Source organism: Trichosurus vulpecula, chromosome 4 (genome assembly GCF_011100635.1).
Source record: "Trichosurus vulpecula isolate mTriVul1 chromosome 4, mTriVul1.pri, whole genome shotgun sequence".
In the NCBI taxonomy this organism is placed as follows: domain Eukaryota; kingdom Metazoa; phylum Chordata; class Mammalia; order Diprotodontia; family Phalangeridae; genus Trichosurus; species Trichosurus vulpecula.
The window spans coordinates 286396960-286411151 of NC_050576.1; the positions used below are offsets into that span (position 1 = coordinate 286396960).

Genomic DNA, 14192 nt, shown 5'->3' on the forward strand with positions numbered 1-14192 from the left:
GGGTGTACTTGCCATGAAGACCAATACTTATATTTTAAGATACATTAACTTTTGTTTTATGGATTCAGGACTGCACGTCTGTTTGTAGAACTTACCTTTACACACTAACTATGGAGACTAAGAAAGTACTTCATGTATTGGTTGAGTAGTAAGAGCTTTTTTAAAAAGGTACAAACAGAGTATGTTTATGCTAATCTAATAAAGATGTGGTCTGTAAACAAAGCTCCTTCTTTCTTCACCAAATTGTTATGTAAATATGCCTTAATACATATTTAAACCCTTTGTAGAAATAATTTGGCTGTTAACACATTCCAGCTATTAAATAAGCTTATATGAAACGTTTACAGATCAAGAGATAAATTCCCTGTCATTTCTATCATAAATAGCTGCATGCTAAATGGAATCACATTTCTTAATCTAATGGAGAATATTTTGGCATAACAATAATTTTCATGTACCAATATGGAAAATAACTTGAGTGGCATGTTAGTATTGAATAAATATGGAGGGTAGCTCATACCTTAAATTCCTCCAAGATTTTGTAACTTTTCCCATGATATTCACAAAAGTTTTTCACTTCTTTGCACTCAGGACAGCATCCATTGTGTTCCACTTTAGTACATTTTGGGTGAATTTTAGGGCATTCTGGTTGGTCGCAAACAGGTCCATCCAGAGCACAGACACATGGACAGTTGGAATGCCCTGGGAAAAATCGTTCTCCCAATTTGTATACAAAGCCGCTGTCATCCACACACCCTTTCCCTCGATAGTCATCAAAGATCAGATTGTCATTACTCGAGGCCTGGTCACCTTCATCAGCAGGGTAGTCTTCATGATTGATGGCAGCTGGGGTGACCAAACCAGAGATTACCAACAGAAGTATGCAGGCTTCATGAATAGGAAGAGCCATCCCCCTCCTCAAAGACTTCTGCATATGGTCCTAATATTAAATATACCCAGCTGCTTCCATGGGAATACCGGAGGGGTAGGCTGAAAACAAATATTTAAAGAGAATAATTTGACATATTAAAAGATAATATAGTCAATTAAGGCCATGTTCTCAACCTGTTTATTGGGACTGATATAATAGCCTTAAAATCCCAAATAAAAGGAGTTCAAGCAAGTACCTACTCTTCAGTTTGAGGTATAGAGAGTAAATCTTTGGCAATATATTAACTAAAATTGATCCCTTCAGGAATTATTTTACCCAGGAAATTTCAGTTCAGGTTTAGCACCTAGATTTCATATATTGCTTTGACTAAGACAGAAAGATTTGTTTCCTAAGCCATAAAGAGATGAAATGATTTGCCTCTGATTAGTTACAAGTAGTTCAAAAGAATTTCAATGCATAGTCTCTATTATCCTTAAACCTTGGCTCTTTCCATTGATGGAATTCAGATATTAAATAACTCAATGTACTAAAATTGAGATATTGGTATGAGAAACCTAAATTGGAAAGTAATGGAGTAAAACTCATACTTGAATGTAAGTTTTAATTGTGTTAGAGGTTGTAGGAAAGGCCACTGAGCATCCTTTCTTTATGCTCACAAACAAGGTTTTACAGTATTCTGAGAACAGGTTTATAGCAATAGACATGTGTCTGGGTTGTAAAAAGTAATCAGCAGTGAAACTCACACCTCTATTCCACATAGGAAAGGGAAAGAAAAAGGGAAATCAGGGAAAATATGTCTTAAAAAGACTTGGTAAAATGCATTATGTATATTGCTGACTATGTCTTTATCTCCTTCAGAAGCTAAGCTTCTAGAGGGCAGGGGAGATACCTCTTTGAACATTACACATGGTATCTAGAACATGATTTGCATTTAGTAAATTTATTATTAAAAACTCAATGCAAATGGATAGATCCAGTTAATTGTCTATGGATACACGACTTTTCCCAAATAGATTTTAAAATTTTGGGTTTGTGTTATTTATACAAATAATATGCACAGAAATTGATTTTATTAAAGTTTTTGAAAACTGCAATGAAATAATTCTCATCACAATAAAAATACCTTATCAAGTTAGTGATATTGACCTTTCAGTCATAAAGTAATAATGATATTAACTAGTGTCTGGAGTACTGAGGATAGCTCATATTTTAATGTTCATATTGAGTAACTCACAAAAAGTCATAGGGACATAAGGAAAACCTTATTCTCCATCAAGGAAGTAATAGATAAGGAAGAGACTTGTCATGTAATGCATTTGCCAGTTTCATCATATGTGCAGATGGTATGAAGAATATAAATAATACATTTTTAGTCCCTTTGTATCATTCATGTTTGAATTTACTTTCCAAATCATAACCAAAAAATGATAACCCACTTTCATCCAGCTTAAAACGTGCAATAGATACTTAAAGAATAAAATGCATTTTCAAGAAACTTTTGAATAGGTATTATATTAAATTATGCATTTTTAGTGAGGTATGTAGATTCTGGCAATAGTAAAATGGAAGGTAATATATTTACTCCCTCTTCCTGAAGGGGGAATGTTCTCTAATATTATGATTCTTTGTGAATAATGATAAAGGAGGTGAATCTCCTCTAAAATATGTAAAAAAATAATGAGTCATGACAGAACAGGAAGATGCAAACCTATAATCTTACTAGAGAAGCTTTAAGAGCCTATTGACAAAGCAATTTTTCCCCTAAATGATTAATAGTGGCACCAAACATTATACAAGCCTTTGAAAAACATAAACGTATTTTACTAACTGCAGGATGAATTGACAGATCCACCACATATTTAGAAAGTTTAACTTTGAGAAAAAGGAGCTATTGTGCTTCCCTGTAGCATTCCTCTAGTATCTGTAGCAACATGCATGATAAGCCATGTCAAATTCACACAGAATTCTGCTATAAAAAGACATAGACAAATATGGTCTATTCATTTACAAGCTACAGGTAGGCAGCAATTTACCATACTATTATCAATGCAAACTTAGATAGAAATGAGGGATACAATTCACATTTAGAATAAAATCATAAATATGCTTCTATCCATGAGAGCTATTTTGTAAACCCTTATTTCTCAATGTAGGCATTCAAAACATGACAAAGTTCTGAGGCTGCCTTATAAAATAAAATTTAAAAAAACATAGCAGTCATCTTGATAGCTTGGGTGCTCTATGACAATTTAAGACTCCATTTATTTAAGTGAAAGAAACCTTTATCTAAATAAAATGCTTATGTAAAGATTCTAATAAGTAAGCAAACACTGGTACACTGAGATCACGGCCATAGCTGAACTTTGAAAAAAACCACATCTGATAACAAATGACTGCATCTAATCCTTTGAGAAAACAAATATAACTTGTGCTAATAATGTATACTTACCTAATCAGTATGGAGGTTAATGGTGATGGTAGAGTCACAGGCCAATATGAACTAAAAGGTTAGATGTGTTTTAGTAAAGCAGTTCCTCTTTAATTACCCGAAGAATACATTTTTTTCAGGGATGAGTTATAGGCAATCCCTTTTCTCTGCCTCCCATTTCAAAACACAGTAAAGAGGCAGTCTCCCGCCCTTCCAGAGAGAAACACAGCAGACACACATAAGAATTAAGCTTTGGACCAGTGTTCAGAATTCAAAGCAAGAAGCAATGCTGTCTCGTCGAAATCCAGACTCCCATGGTAGAATCATGTTGAACTTAATTTTAGGATTTTCTCAGCTGCTTCTATGAAATTTCCAGATTGATTACGTTTCTTCCAAACACGAGATCCTTCGCACAGTGTTTCTAACGGCAGTAGAGAAAGGTGGTTTGGTTAGGCTTTCAAAACCACAAACAGCAACAGTATGCTATAGCTTAAAGCCAGCTCCGCCTGAAATACCCTCCGCACCATCACAATATGCGGCTTCAATCATCTCTTACAACAACAGAAAATGCTTACAGTGGACGTGAAGCAAAGGAACAACTTTAGCTTGATTTCTGCATCAAAGAAAGCAGTTTGCACCGATTGCCGCTTTGGAGCTCAATCTACCGGCAGCCGGGATTTCTTCAGTACCACGGACAGCGCCAACAGCTGGATTCAGCGCGCGGCACCGCACAGTACCAATTTCCAGCAGCTCTTTCAAGCCAGCCTCCAGAAAAGACCAGAACAGAGAGTTTCTCTCTTTTTAGCCGCACTTTTTTCTATACCAGAGATAGATATACTATTAAAGGGAAGGGTTTCCTACATGTGCATGTTACGTATTTGCATCGAACCCTCCCAAGCCCCCCCAAATCAATGTCATTATACATTATGCATTCTTGGACCGGCTGCAGAGACGTGTTCCACTCGGTAAGTTCCGGAAGTGCCTTGTATCTAGATTTAAGCCATCTGCAGTCCCTGATTGTTATTAGGAGATGAGGCATGATCACTGCCAAGGCATCTTTGAAAATGAAACCTCACTGTTGGTATTTGAACCTCTGACTGCAGAAAGACTCCCAATGCTGCATGATTAAACTTCGGATCTTCCTCCACAGCCTGGATTTGGTGAAAAGTAGGAGTTCTTGTGGCGCTTGTTCAGTTACATTAAAAACCAATCTCTTGCAATTCATCTAGTCTGTCATTAGGCGTCATTGTAAAGCTATTTCTCCCCAACCTCTAAGCAAGGCGGTATCTTCTCTAAATTCTTATTAAAAATGGGGTGGGGGTTGGGGGACGGGGATAAGAGGAAATGACCCAGTCTCAAATAAGCAGAAAGTTTTAATTTTTTATTGGTGACAATACACACACCGGAGTGTATTCGTTGCATGTTATCAGGCGAACCTCAAATATTACCTTCTAACATATTTAACTAGTCGTTTATTGGCTCGGAGCTCTAAAAGACGTTCTCGGCATAAAAGTGAATGCCCTCTGCAGTGTGAGACGCTGATTTTCAGGACCACGTTCGAACAGTTCCGTCAGATCCCCCAGAAAATAAGCTCTCTCCGTCGTGAGAGAACACTACGCTGTGCGCTTCACTCTCGTGGCCCATCAGTTTGCGAATCTGACCTGATTTGAGATCTAGCAAATGGATAACCCCGTTGCCGCTCGCCTGAGCTAAAACTCGACCTGAAATAGAGAGAGAAAGCAAAGTTTCATTGGAACGGATATAGTTTGCGAGTAAGGGAACGTTACCATTCTGTTTCCAGGGCGATGCACCAAACTCTCCTTTTATGTTGCCAACTACCGTGATATGTGAAATGAGAACTGCTTTATAGCAAATAATTTGAGTCCAGTGTAATATAAACCAATAATTAGACTTAGATTTGATGATTAAAATAAACCTAAGGATTTTTACTTACTACCCACAGCAGAGGATTTCTGAACTTTTATTCCCAACAGATTTATACAATCATTTTATTAAGATGGATTTTTTGAACAAAAAAGAGCAGAATGCTTGATCGCAGGATATACAGAAAATTCACAATATGTATTGTATGTAAGGAGAAGTTTTAGGGAGTTTAGGATTACAGGTTTAGCCAAAGAACAAGATACTACTATTTATGTGTACTTTATATTAAAAAATTATCATTCCACTTTAATTTTTGTTGCTTGCAAACATTGCACCTGAATCTTCATTTTAAAAACTATAAGTAATTTTATGATTAAAAATAATGGTAATATTCATGAGCTTCAGTTTCATAAGAAAAATCACTAACTTCATCACAAAATTGTTTAATCCTCTCAACTAAGCTTACAAATCATGACCATAGTTACGTAAGACAGCTATGTATGGGATAAGATATTCTCAAACTTGTTATAGCATCTTTTCTGCAGTGTTAGTATTTTCCTGCAAGGGACCTCAAATCACCAGTGAAACCTGAATTTCTGTGGTCATCAAGAAGTCAATGAAGCATTTAAACCATGGCTTTTGAGATTAGAAACAGTGGAACATTCTTATTTAACCCCAGATTTTGGAGGAGTAAGAAAGATATGAGGTTTTCTACTTGACAGTCTGATGTTCACTTGGGAATCATTGCCATCACATCACTCTGATACATTCCAATAATGTCTTCTTGTCAAAATTTGAACAGAAAATGGCTTCAGGTGATACAATGGGGAAAACAAATGCAATTTGTTCTTCTTGTAAAAAATAATTTCTGCAAAATCATTTTAAAAACATTTAATTGCAGGCTATGTCTCAAGTGGTCATGTATATCTGTAAAGGAGGGACCACTGTGGAAGTACAGTTAACCATGATAAATATGACCTATTTGCAAACCTTTATAAGTACTGGGCTTCTTCATCTAGAACAAAGCCTGACACAGCAAAGATTCATAGGATGGATTAGGGTGTCCAAAGCAGCAGATGTGAATATTTATTATAAACTCTCCTCCAGTAAGTCTTTGCTGACAGAGGCATTACATATGGATTTCACTTTGAGCTAGACTCTATAGGCAGTTGCTGTTGTGACTTTCCTAAAAGCCAAACAAGTAACTTATTTCTTGGATTCTTAACAGCCACAGCTGGGGAAGGGGTAAACGTTATTTCCAGCCTTTCAAATCAAGAACTAATAAAGAGAGGTAGGAAAGGGTTTAGCTCAAAGCCATTATCTTCATGAAGCAAAATTCATCAGATGAGCCCCTGAAATATTTCATTGGCTTAATTTATCAGACCTCCTGGGAACTTTTTAAAAGTTTGCTCAACAAGATAGAGAAGATAAAAAAAAGGGCATGATTTAAAGCTTCATGAATAATGTGACAGCACTCACAGCTGCCCCTAAATATCTGTGTTAATAAATATTTTAGTTATTGTGTGGATGCTGATATATTTATGCTACTTTTTGCTCATTTTTGGAAGATAATATGGGGGATCTCTGTGTCCCATGTTACTAATTGATTTATACAAAAGCATCATAAATATATCAATATACTCCTCCTTTTATAGTTTACATTGAAGCAATAGGTGCCACACCAAGTACAAAACTGTTTCTATTAGAGGTAAAGCTGGTAAAAGTGGTGCAGGCCAGGAGATTAGGCTTTGTTAAGCACAACACTAATATTTAGTTGGTATATATGGGACTTACAGGAAAAGAAAACTAAATAACATTTTTCCCAATAAAATAATCAAATGCCTAAGAGTTGATATCATTTCTGGGGAAGAAATAATATATTTGTAAATGTCCATATGCAGATATTTCTGAATATATGTGTTTGGTGTTTTTACATTCACATACATGTGTCCATTTATCATCTTGGAAGAGATATGATATAGACAGAGCACTAGATTTGATTCACAGAACCTGGGTTCAAATCTTGACTTTATTATTTACTGCCTTTGTGACTTTGAGTAAGTTGCTTAACTCCCGTTTCCTCATTTCTAAGGTCCTTTTCATCTCTTAGAGATAGAGCCAACAGGAACACAATGATTTTCAGACAATGCTCTTTATCGGGCCATTTCTAAGCCATGTCTACATTGCTTTTGTTTTCACTTTTCTTTAACAGAAAATGCTAATGTAAAAGGAGAGAAAAGGAAAGCCACCAAATGGAAATTTTAAATGTTACTTTGTTATTAGCATTTATGTAAAATTTGAACTAGTAATAATGCTTATTGTGATGTAAATGTACCTCTTTATGAGGTAGGAAATCCTATCTTATGAAGAGGGAAGAGGAAATAAAGTATTTCATTGCTGGTTAAAATATCTTTACTAAAGTATTAAGCGAAATAAAGTATAAATAAAACAAGTGTCCTACAAAACACAATTATCATTGAAATATACTCTTGGAAACTTTATTTGCCTAGCAATTTGAATACTAGAGGAATAACATATTAGAAAGGCAAACATCACAATAAAACCACACAAATCAAAGGCATATGATGAAAAAATAACCCATATAAAATTTACACGTATAAATATAGTACAATAGAAACATTTAAACAAGAAACTAGTTACATTGATTTATAAAACTTCATTTTGACAAGTTTGGCTACTTTCCTAATTCCAGTCAATGAATATACTTTGAACTTCTATTGTATATAGGACATTGGTAAGCATTTAGCCAGCAGACAGATTTAATACCTTTCATAGAATGGCAGATAGAATTAACACCTTTTTTAGAATGGTCTGGTGACAGGAATATATTATCTTGTAAGTGGCATAATGGAAAGAATACTGGACTTGGAGTCAGAAGACTTGCTACCTGCTGGAGGTATGACTTTGGACAAGTCAGTTTACCTCTTTAGATCTCAGCTTCCTCACTTGTAATATGAAGAGAGTTGTACTAGATGAGATTTTTTTCAAGTTCTTTTCCAGTCAAATTGCAACTAACTAGTAATGTCAGCCAGTAGGCAAGCACCATAAACTCAGTTGTTGGGTTGTTGAGCCTGGAAGTCACACTCATTTGTAGGGGGAAGAAAAGGAGAGGGAGGGTGGACCTAGCCCTGTACTTGTGTTCATGTGTGGCTTGGGGGATGGTTGAACAAGCCTTAAAACCATCTCTCATTCACCACTACACTCTAAAAATAGAATGTTAAAGCTAGAAAGTACCCTTAGGAATGATCTAGTCCAAACTTTATTTTACAGAGGAGGAAACTAAAATCCCATAGACGGCAATGACTTGACCAAGGTCACACTCATTCAACATGTATTGAAATTGAAGTTGAGCTGATGGGAAATAAAATGTAGCACTTATCTTAGAAACTTAAAGAATGTTGGAACTGGAAGGACCTTAGAAATCTCTTTGTCCAATCTCCTATTTTGAAGAAGATGAGGTTGAGAGTTAGTGTCAGGGCAGGGACTAGAATCTAGGTCCCTTAACTTCCAAATCTGGGGCTTTTTCAGTCAGGATGTTGAAATTTGATCTTTCTCAGGGGAATCCCTGCTTCTAGAGTATTGGCCCCTGCTTTTGTGACTCGGGGCCAATAGTTGCACAAGTAGAAGGAGACAGGTGTTCTCTGTCTTTCCAGGCACATGCTGGCCTCAAGATACACCCAAAGAAAGTTTGAGGGAAAGAGCAAAACTTTGAAAAGAAGGTCCTGGGAATAGAGGAGGCAAAGACAATCTCAGAAAGATATTGTCCTCTAAGATGGGTTCAGGGGCTGTATCTTCTTCCTCACCTTCCCTCACTTAATGGGCATCCTACTCTTACTGTTGGTATCTGGGACTCAGTATGCTATATCTGATTGGCTGGAATGTGTTATAAAGGGGTATGTGAAGGTCCACTACCAAGGGTAACCAGGGTCAAACAGGAACCCACCAAGGAGCCTAGGTGCTTTGCCTGGACCAAAGATTGACTTACTTCTGTCTCTACCCCAAACTCAGGTGGAATTCAGCCTGCTTAGAGTTCAGCCATTGATAGTGTTCACTTGTTTCTTAGGTCAGTGGACTCCTTCTCTGACTTCTTCCTTAGAGGAATACAAGAGGTGATGGAAGCCACTGGCATATCTCTCCCTTGGGCAAAGCTCCACACTGGTTAGGGTTGAGCTTCAGTTCTTGACATTTTAAAAGTTTATTTATATGTCTTTATATAATATAGATAGGTTGAATAGAGGGTAAACTGTTGGGACTTGGAATCAGGAAGACCTGAGTTCAATCCTGCCTCATACACTTACTAGCTGCATGACCCTGGGCAAGACATTGAACTTCTCCCTGCTTCAGTTTCCTCATCTGTAAAATGGAGAGAATAGTGACACCTATCTCTCAGGATTGTTGTAAGGATCAAATGAGATGATATATATGAAGCATTTTGTAAACCTTAAATCACTATATAAATGCTAGCTATTGTAATGCTTTATACTCTTCCATGTGCTGTAGACACAAACTTCAGTGGGTTATTTGAATATGATAGAAAACTCAGGTTTTCTTTAGCTCTATGATAATTTTAAAAACCCATATATAACTTATTTTTTCCTGTAAAAGTCAAATATCTCCTTCCTCTCCTCCCTCAATCAACACTATTCCGTGTTGACCAATGGGAATTAAACAAGAGGAACATATGATATTCTTCATTTTCCCTATTTGCCATGTGGCAACTTTTGGGAGGGGGGGAAAATGGGAATAAACCTTGGCCTAACCCATAGCTCTTCGAATATATTACCATTAGATGAATCAACTTTTGGAAGCTTAAAAACTGAAAAATTCTAAGAAGACTCTGAAATTTTGCTCCCAGCATGATTTTATAAATGATAAATTTCTAAAAATGATGTTCTTTATTATGTACTTTTTTCACTACTTGTGAAAATGAGTCAAGGATATTATTGCCACAGTGCTCTCAGGTGGGTTTGCAAAAATACCTCGAGAATTGGAAAATGTTTTGTAACTTGATTTTATAGGAAAAATAAGATGATATTAGTGACACACTATGCTTTACCAATAAAGTAATTAAGAAAACCCTCAATACCTTACAGTTTTGAATTAGATAAGATAGTGACTTTATTCATTTTGGGCCCTGTTTAATATTATTTTAAGCTAGGCAATTTATGAGTAAAATAGTAACAAAAATTTCCAATGTAGTGTCTAGGAAGCTGATTACTTAAGAATTAGGGATATTTTCTCCCCTTCATATTGTTTCTCCTACACACTTTATTAACATAATCTCATAGATATATATGAACACATACATCTATTTCCTAAGGAGGTTTTTCTAATGAAGGGGAAAAAAGGAAAATAAGACAAATGCCTATTGATTAAGGAGTCAAATATTTAAGCCCTTTTTATCTGCAGAGTCTTTAACTTGGGCATCCCTAACAGAGTTGTCCTGAACCCAATGGTACACAAACTATGCACTCTCAATTCAGGGATTATTAAAATGGAAGTCTTTGATAAAACATATCTTGCTGACTAGCTCCTGATAACTAAGTAATACATTTTCAATTGAGCATGTTCTAAACTTTTTTGCAGGGTTAAACCAACATAGCTCAGGAAATCTTTGAATGTGTAAATGTAAAAGGATACAATTTCAGGGACTACTTCAGGATCATTTTTGTTTGTATTGCCCACTATATAAGTATGAAAACTATGCAAAATAATTTGAAGAAGGCACTACTCTAGAATCACTAAGAATTTTCTTAATTTTCAAAAATTATTTTGGTGACATGCCCCACAGAATCATTGTGAGCTGGAACAGACCTCAGTGGTCATAGGGCCCTTAATCATCCTAGTCATCTTCCTCTGGACATTCTCCATCTTAACAATATTTTTCTTGAACCTTGAAAGTGAATACAATTCTTCAGATGGGATCTGATGAACAAAAAGTGCAGTGACTGGTAAATCACCTCCCTCTCCCTGGCATTGAGGCTCCAGTTAATACATCCCAATATTGTATTTGCTTTTTTTTTTTGGCTGCCACATTGCACTGTTGACTCATATTGAGCTTGTAGTACACAAAGATACTTATGGGTTTTTCAGAACAACTGCTATCTATACATGCCTCACTCATCTCACATTTGTGAAGTTGATTTTTTTGTACCCAGTATAAGACTTTACTTTTACTTTACTCTACTGAATGTATGCCTATTGTATTAGATTCAGTTCAGTTCTCTATCCTGTCAAGAATCCTTTGGGAGCTATCCCTACCAGTTTCGTTCCATCTGAAAATCTGATAGCATAACACCTGTGTCGTTATTCTAGTAATTTAACAGCTGTTTCTTATAAATTTCCGTCTAGAACTAAGAGTGATGAGTCACATAAGAAACATGAGACACACAGCAGATATGTGATAGGCTGTTTTGATATAGGAAAGTGGTCTTGGGAGCCAATGATAAGGATGTAGGTGCCATATCGACTTTGGGGGTTCTAGTTGGTGAAGGCCAGAAGATAGCAGCAAAAATTTTCTATTTATGTTGTAGAGCCAAGCCACTCCAAAGCTATGAGGAAGTTACCCATGCTTTATGAAAATTTAGATGAACAAGAAGGTTCTATTGGCATCTGATTGCTCTCTGACTACATCAGATATGAACAATTCACCTAGTAGCAGTTGTGGTTTTAAAATCCTATAGCAGAGGATCAAGAGTTCCAGAGACATCACATTCTAAGGGATACTTTGTATTATAATTACAACTCTTGCTTTTGTTGTACAGGATTGGTAACTGTTTTGGAGGACAGATCACCAATTTGTGCCTAGAAGTTTTGTTTCTTTTAAAACTTTGTTATTGCATCTATTATTTGCTTTACTTGTAGGAAAAAAAATGTGTAACTTAATATGTTCCTTTTAATGAAGTATTTTTTAAAAAGGATTAGCTGATTAGGTCTTACATGAAGTATTTAAGAATCTAGGGGAAACTGCACTCCTTCCCACCCCCCCACCCCCAAGCACAACCAATCTATACTTACTCTATTATTCAAGCCATCAATGCCATCTGGTGACAGCTATCCAAAATGCAGGTGCAAGATCTCTGGAGAATAAGACTAGCATCAGGAATGTATGCTTTGCTTTGTCAATTCAATCCTATTTTAGCTGTGACACATGTCACAATTAACAAATAAGATTTTGGAAAACAATATAAAGGGGAACAAACAATACTGCTGTATGAAATACGACAGTTTTTGAAAAGCTGCAAATTTATGAGCCAAAGAGCTAAGTTACTATCACTTGTAGAGCAATAGAGAAGTATATAGTGGGTATGAACAAGCTGCAATCTGTTACAAATAAAAAGATCTGATGGACAGCAGTAAAAAAGAGTTATCAGAGAAATAAATGATCAAAAAAGAAGATGCACATGTCCCATTGTGAAAGTGAAGGACCAAACTGAATGCTTGCTTTCCTGCTCTTTTTGTGATATTGGTAGAACACAAAGAAAGGCCTTACTATATTGTGTGGAGCATGTATGTCAAACCTATGGGATAACATAGACAAGAGTAGCAGCACGAATTGGACAGAGATGGATGGTTTGAAGGAAACATCCATACTGATGAGATCTCAGATCCATTTAAGTATTTGAGAATGTCCCAGGAACTGTGCTAGGCATACATTTCACATTTAATCTAAAACCGGTGGTTGATGACTGATTGTTTTTACCTAGTGAAGGTACCAGGGCTATTATCTTTTAATTTGATTGACTTACTCAATCACTCCATGCTTATAGATTTTTTTTTGTTCAGACCTGTGATTTCATGATATAGGGAATGTCTGGTGAGGCAGTTCCTTCTACTAATGCAAATCAGCAACTGTGCTGGAACACGCAGTTTTAAAAAGTTGCATGGTAACACTTGGAACTTTTAAGCGCTTTACCAATGGTTTCACAGTCAGGATGTGTTACAGGCAGGACTTGGGCCTAGGCCTTCATAACTGATGTCAGCTTTTTATCCACTACACTATATTGCCCTTGGGAATAGATTATGTGAATTAAACAGAAGAGTGGATGAGGAGGAGGGCAGTATTTGGTATTTGATGTCATGATTGTTGACTAGAGGCAACTATGTGATAAATATGAATCTTTTAGAGATAGATATGAATGTGTGATATGTTAAAGGGGACAAGATATTGTCCATATAAGAGTTTTAGTGGATATTTGGTGCTCAGTGTAAATCAGCAGTTTGAGATGGCAGTCAGAAAAGTTAAATCAAGCTTAAGTTGCCTTAAGAGAGTCACAGTGGCTACAAGAAGGAAATGACATGGTGAGGTTGGATTAGATGACTTTCAAGATTCCTTCAGGCTCTAAGTCTGAGATCTAGAACTATGATAGAATTATTGCTTTCTGCCCTGACTACACCACCTTTTGTGTATTGTGTTCTATTTTTGATACCACCTATTAAGAAGGACACAGACAAATTTTACCTCATCCAGAGGAAGATGACAGGATGATGAAGAAACTATGCTATACAAAAAACAGCTGAAGTAATTATGGGTGTTTAACCTAGAGAAGAGGTCTGGGGGCACATGTGAGCTGCCTTCAAATATTAGGAGAGTTTTTGTGGAAGAGGGAATAGATTGTTTTATTTGGCCACAGAAGACAGAAGTAGGAAAAATTGGTAGAAAATACCAGGAAGTAGATAGTAGTTTAACATAAGGAAAAGTTTCCTAAGCTGTCTCAAACTGCAATGGGCTTCCTGAGGAGATCAGATAGACAGGGATTGCAATATCCCTGGAGGGTATATGATTGGTCAGATACTTTCCTGAAAACAGTCATATTTAGGTGGAGTTTGTAGGTCATCCCTAAAGTCCTTCTAACTTTGAAATTCTGTGATTTCATGAGCAGGAGTTCAACCTTTGTGTAAGTTGTGTGGATAAAAAAAGACTCCCAATGGTGGATCTTATTTCTTCAGTCCTTTATCCTCTCTTGC

The 14192-nt window shown here is 36.3% G+C and overlaps 2 protein-coding genes across 3 annotated transcripts in view; both read right to left on the bottom strand.

The window, feature by feature from the left end:
- The window catches only part of VWC2L (von Willebrand factor C domain containing 2 like), a 172424-nt gene extending 171490 nt beyond the window's left edge, over positions 1-934 (bottom strand). Inside the window, exon 1 of the mRNA XM_036753184.1 lies at positions 521-934. Within this exon, the coding sequence (XP_036609079.1) occupies positions 521-934 (414 nt within the window). The remainder of the gene's footprint in view (positions 1-520) is intronic.
- A 3931-nt stretch (positions 935-4865) lies between these two features.
- The window catches only part of SPAG16 (sperm associated antigen 16), a 1249495-nt gene continuing 1240168 nt past the window's right edge, over positions 4866-14192 (bottom strand). For both annotated transcript variants that reach the window (XM_036756892.1, XM_036756890.1), the window contains exon 16: positions 4866-5041. In XM_036756892.1, the coding sequence (XP_036612787.1) occupies positions 4866-5041 (176 nt within the window). The remainder of the gene's footprint in view (positions 5042-14192) is intronic.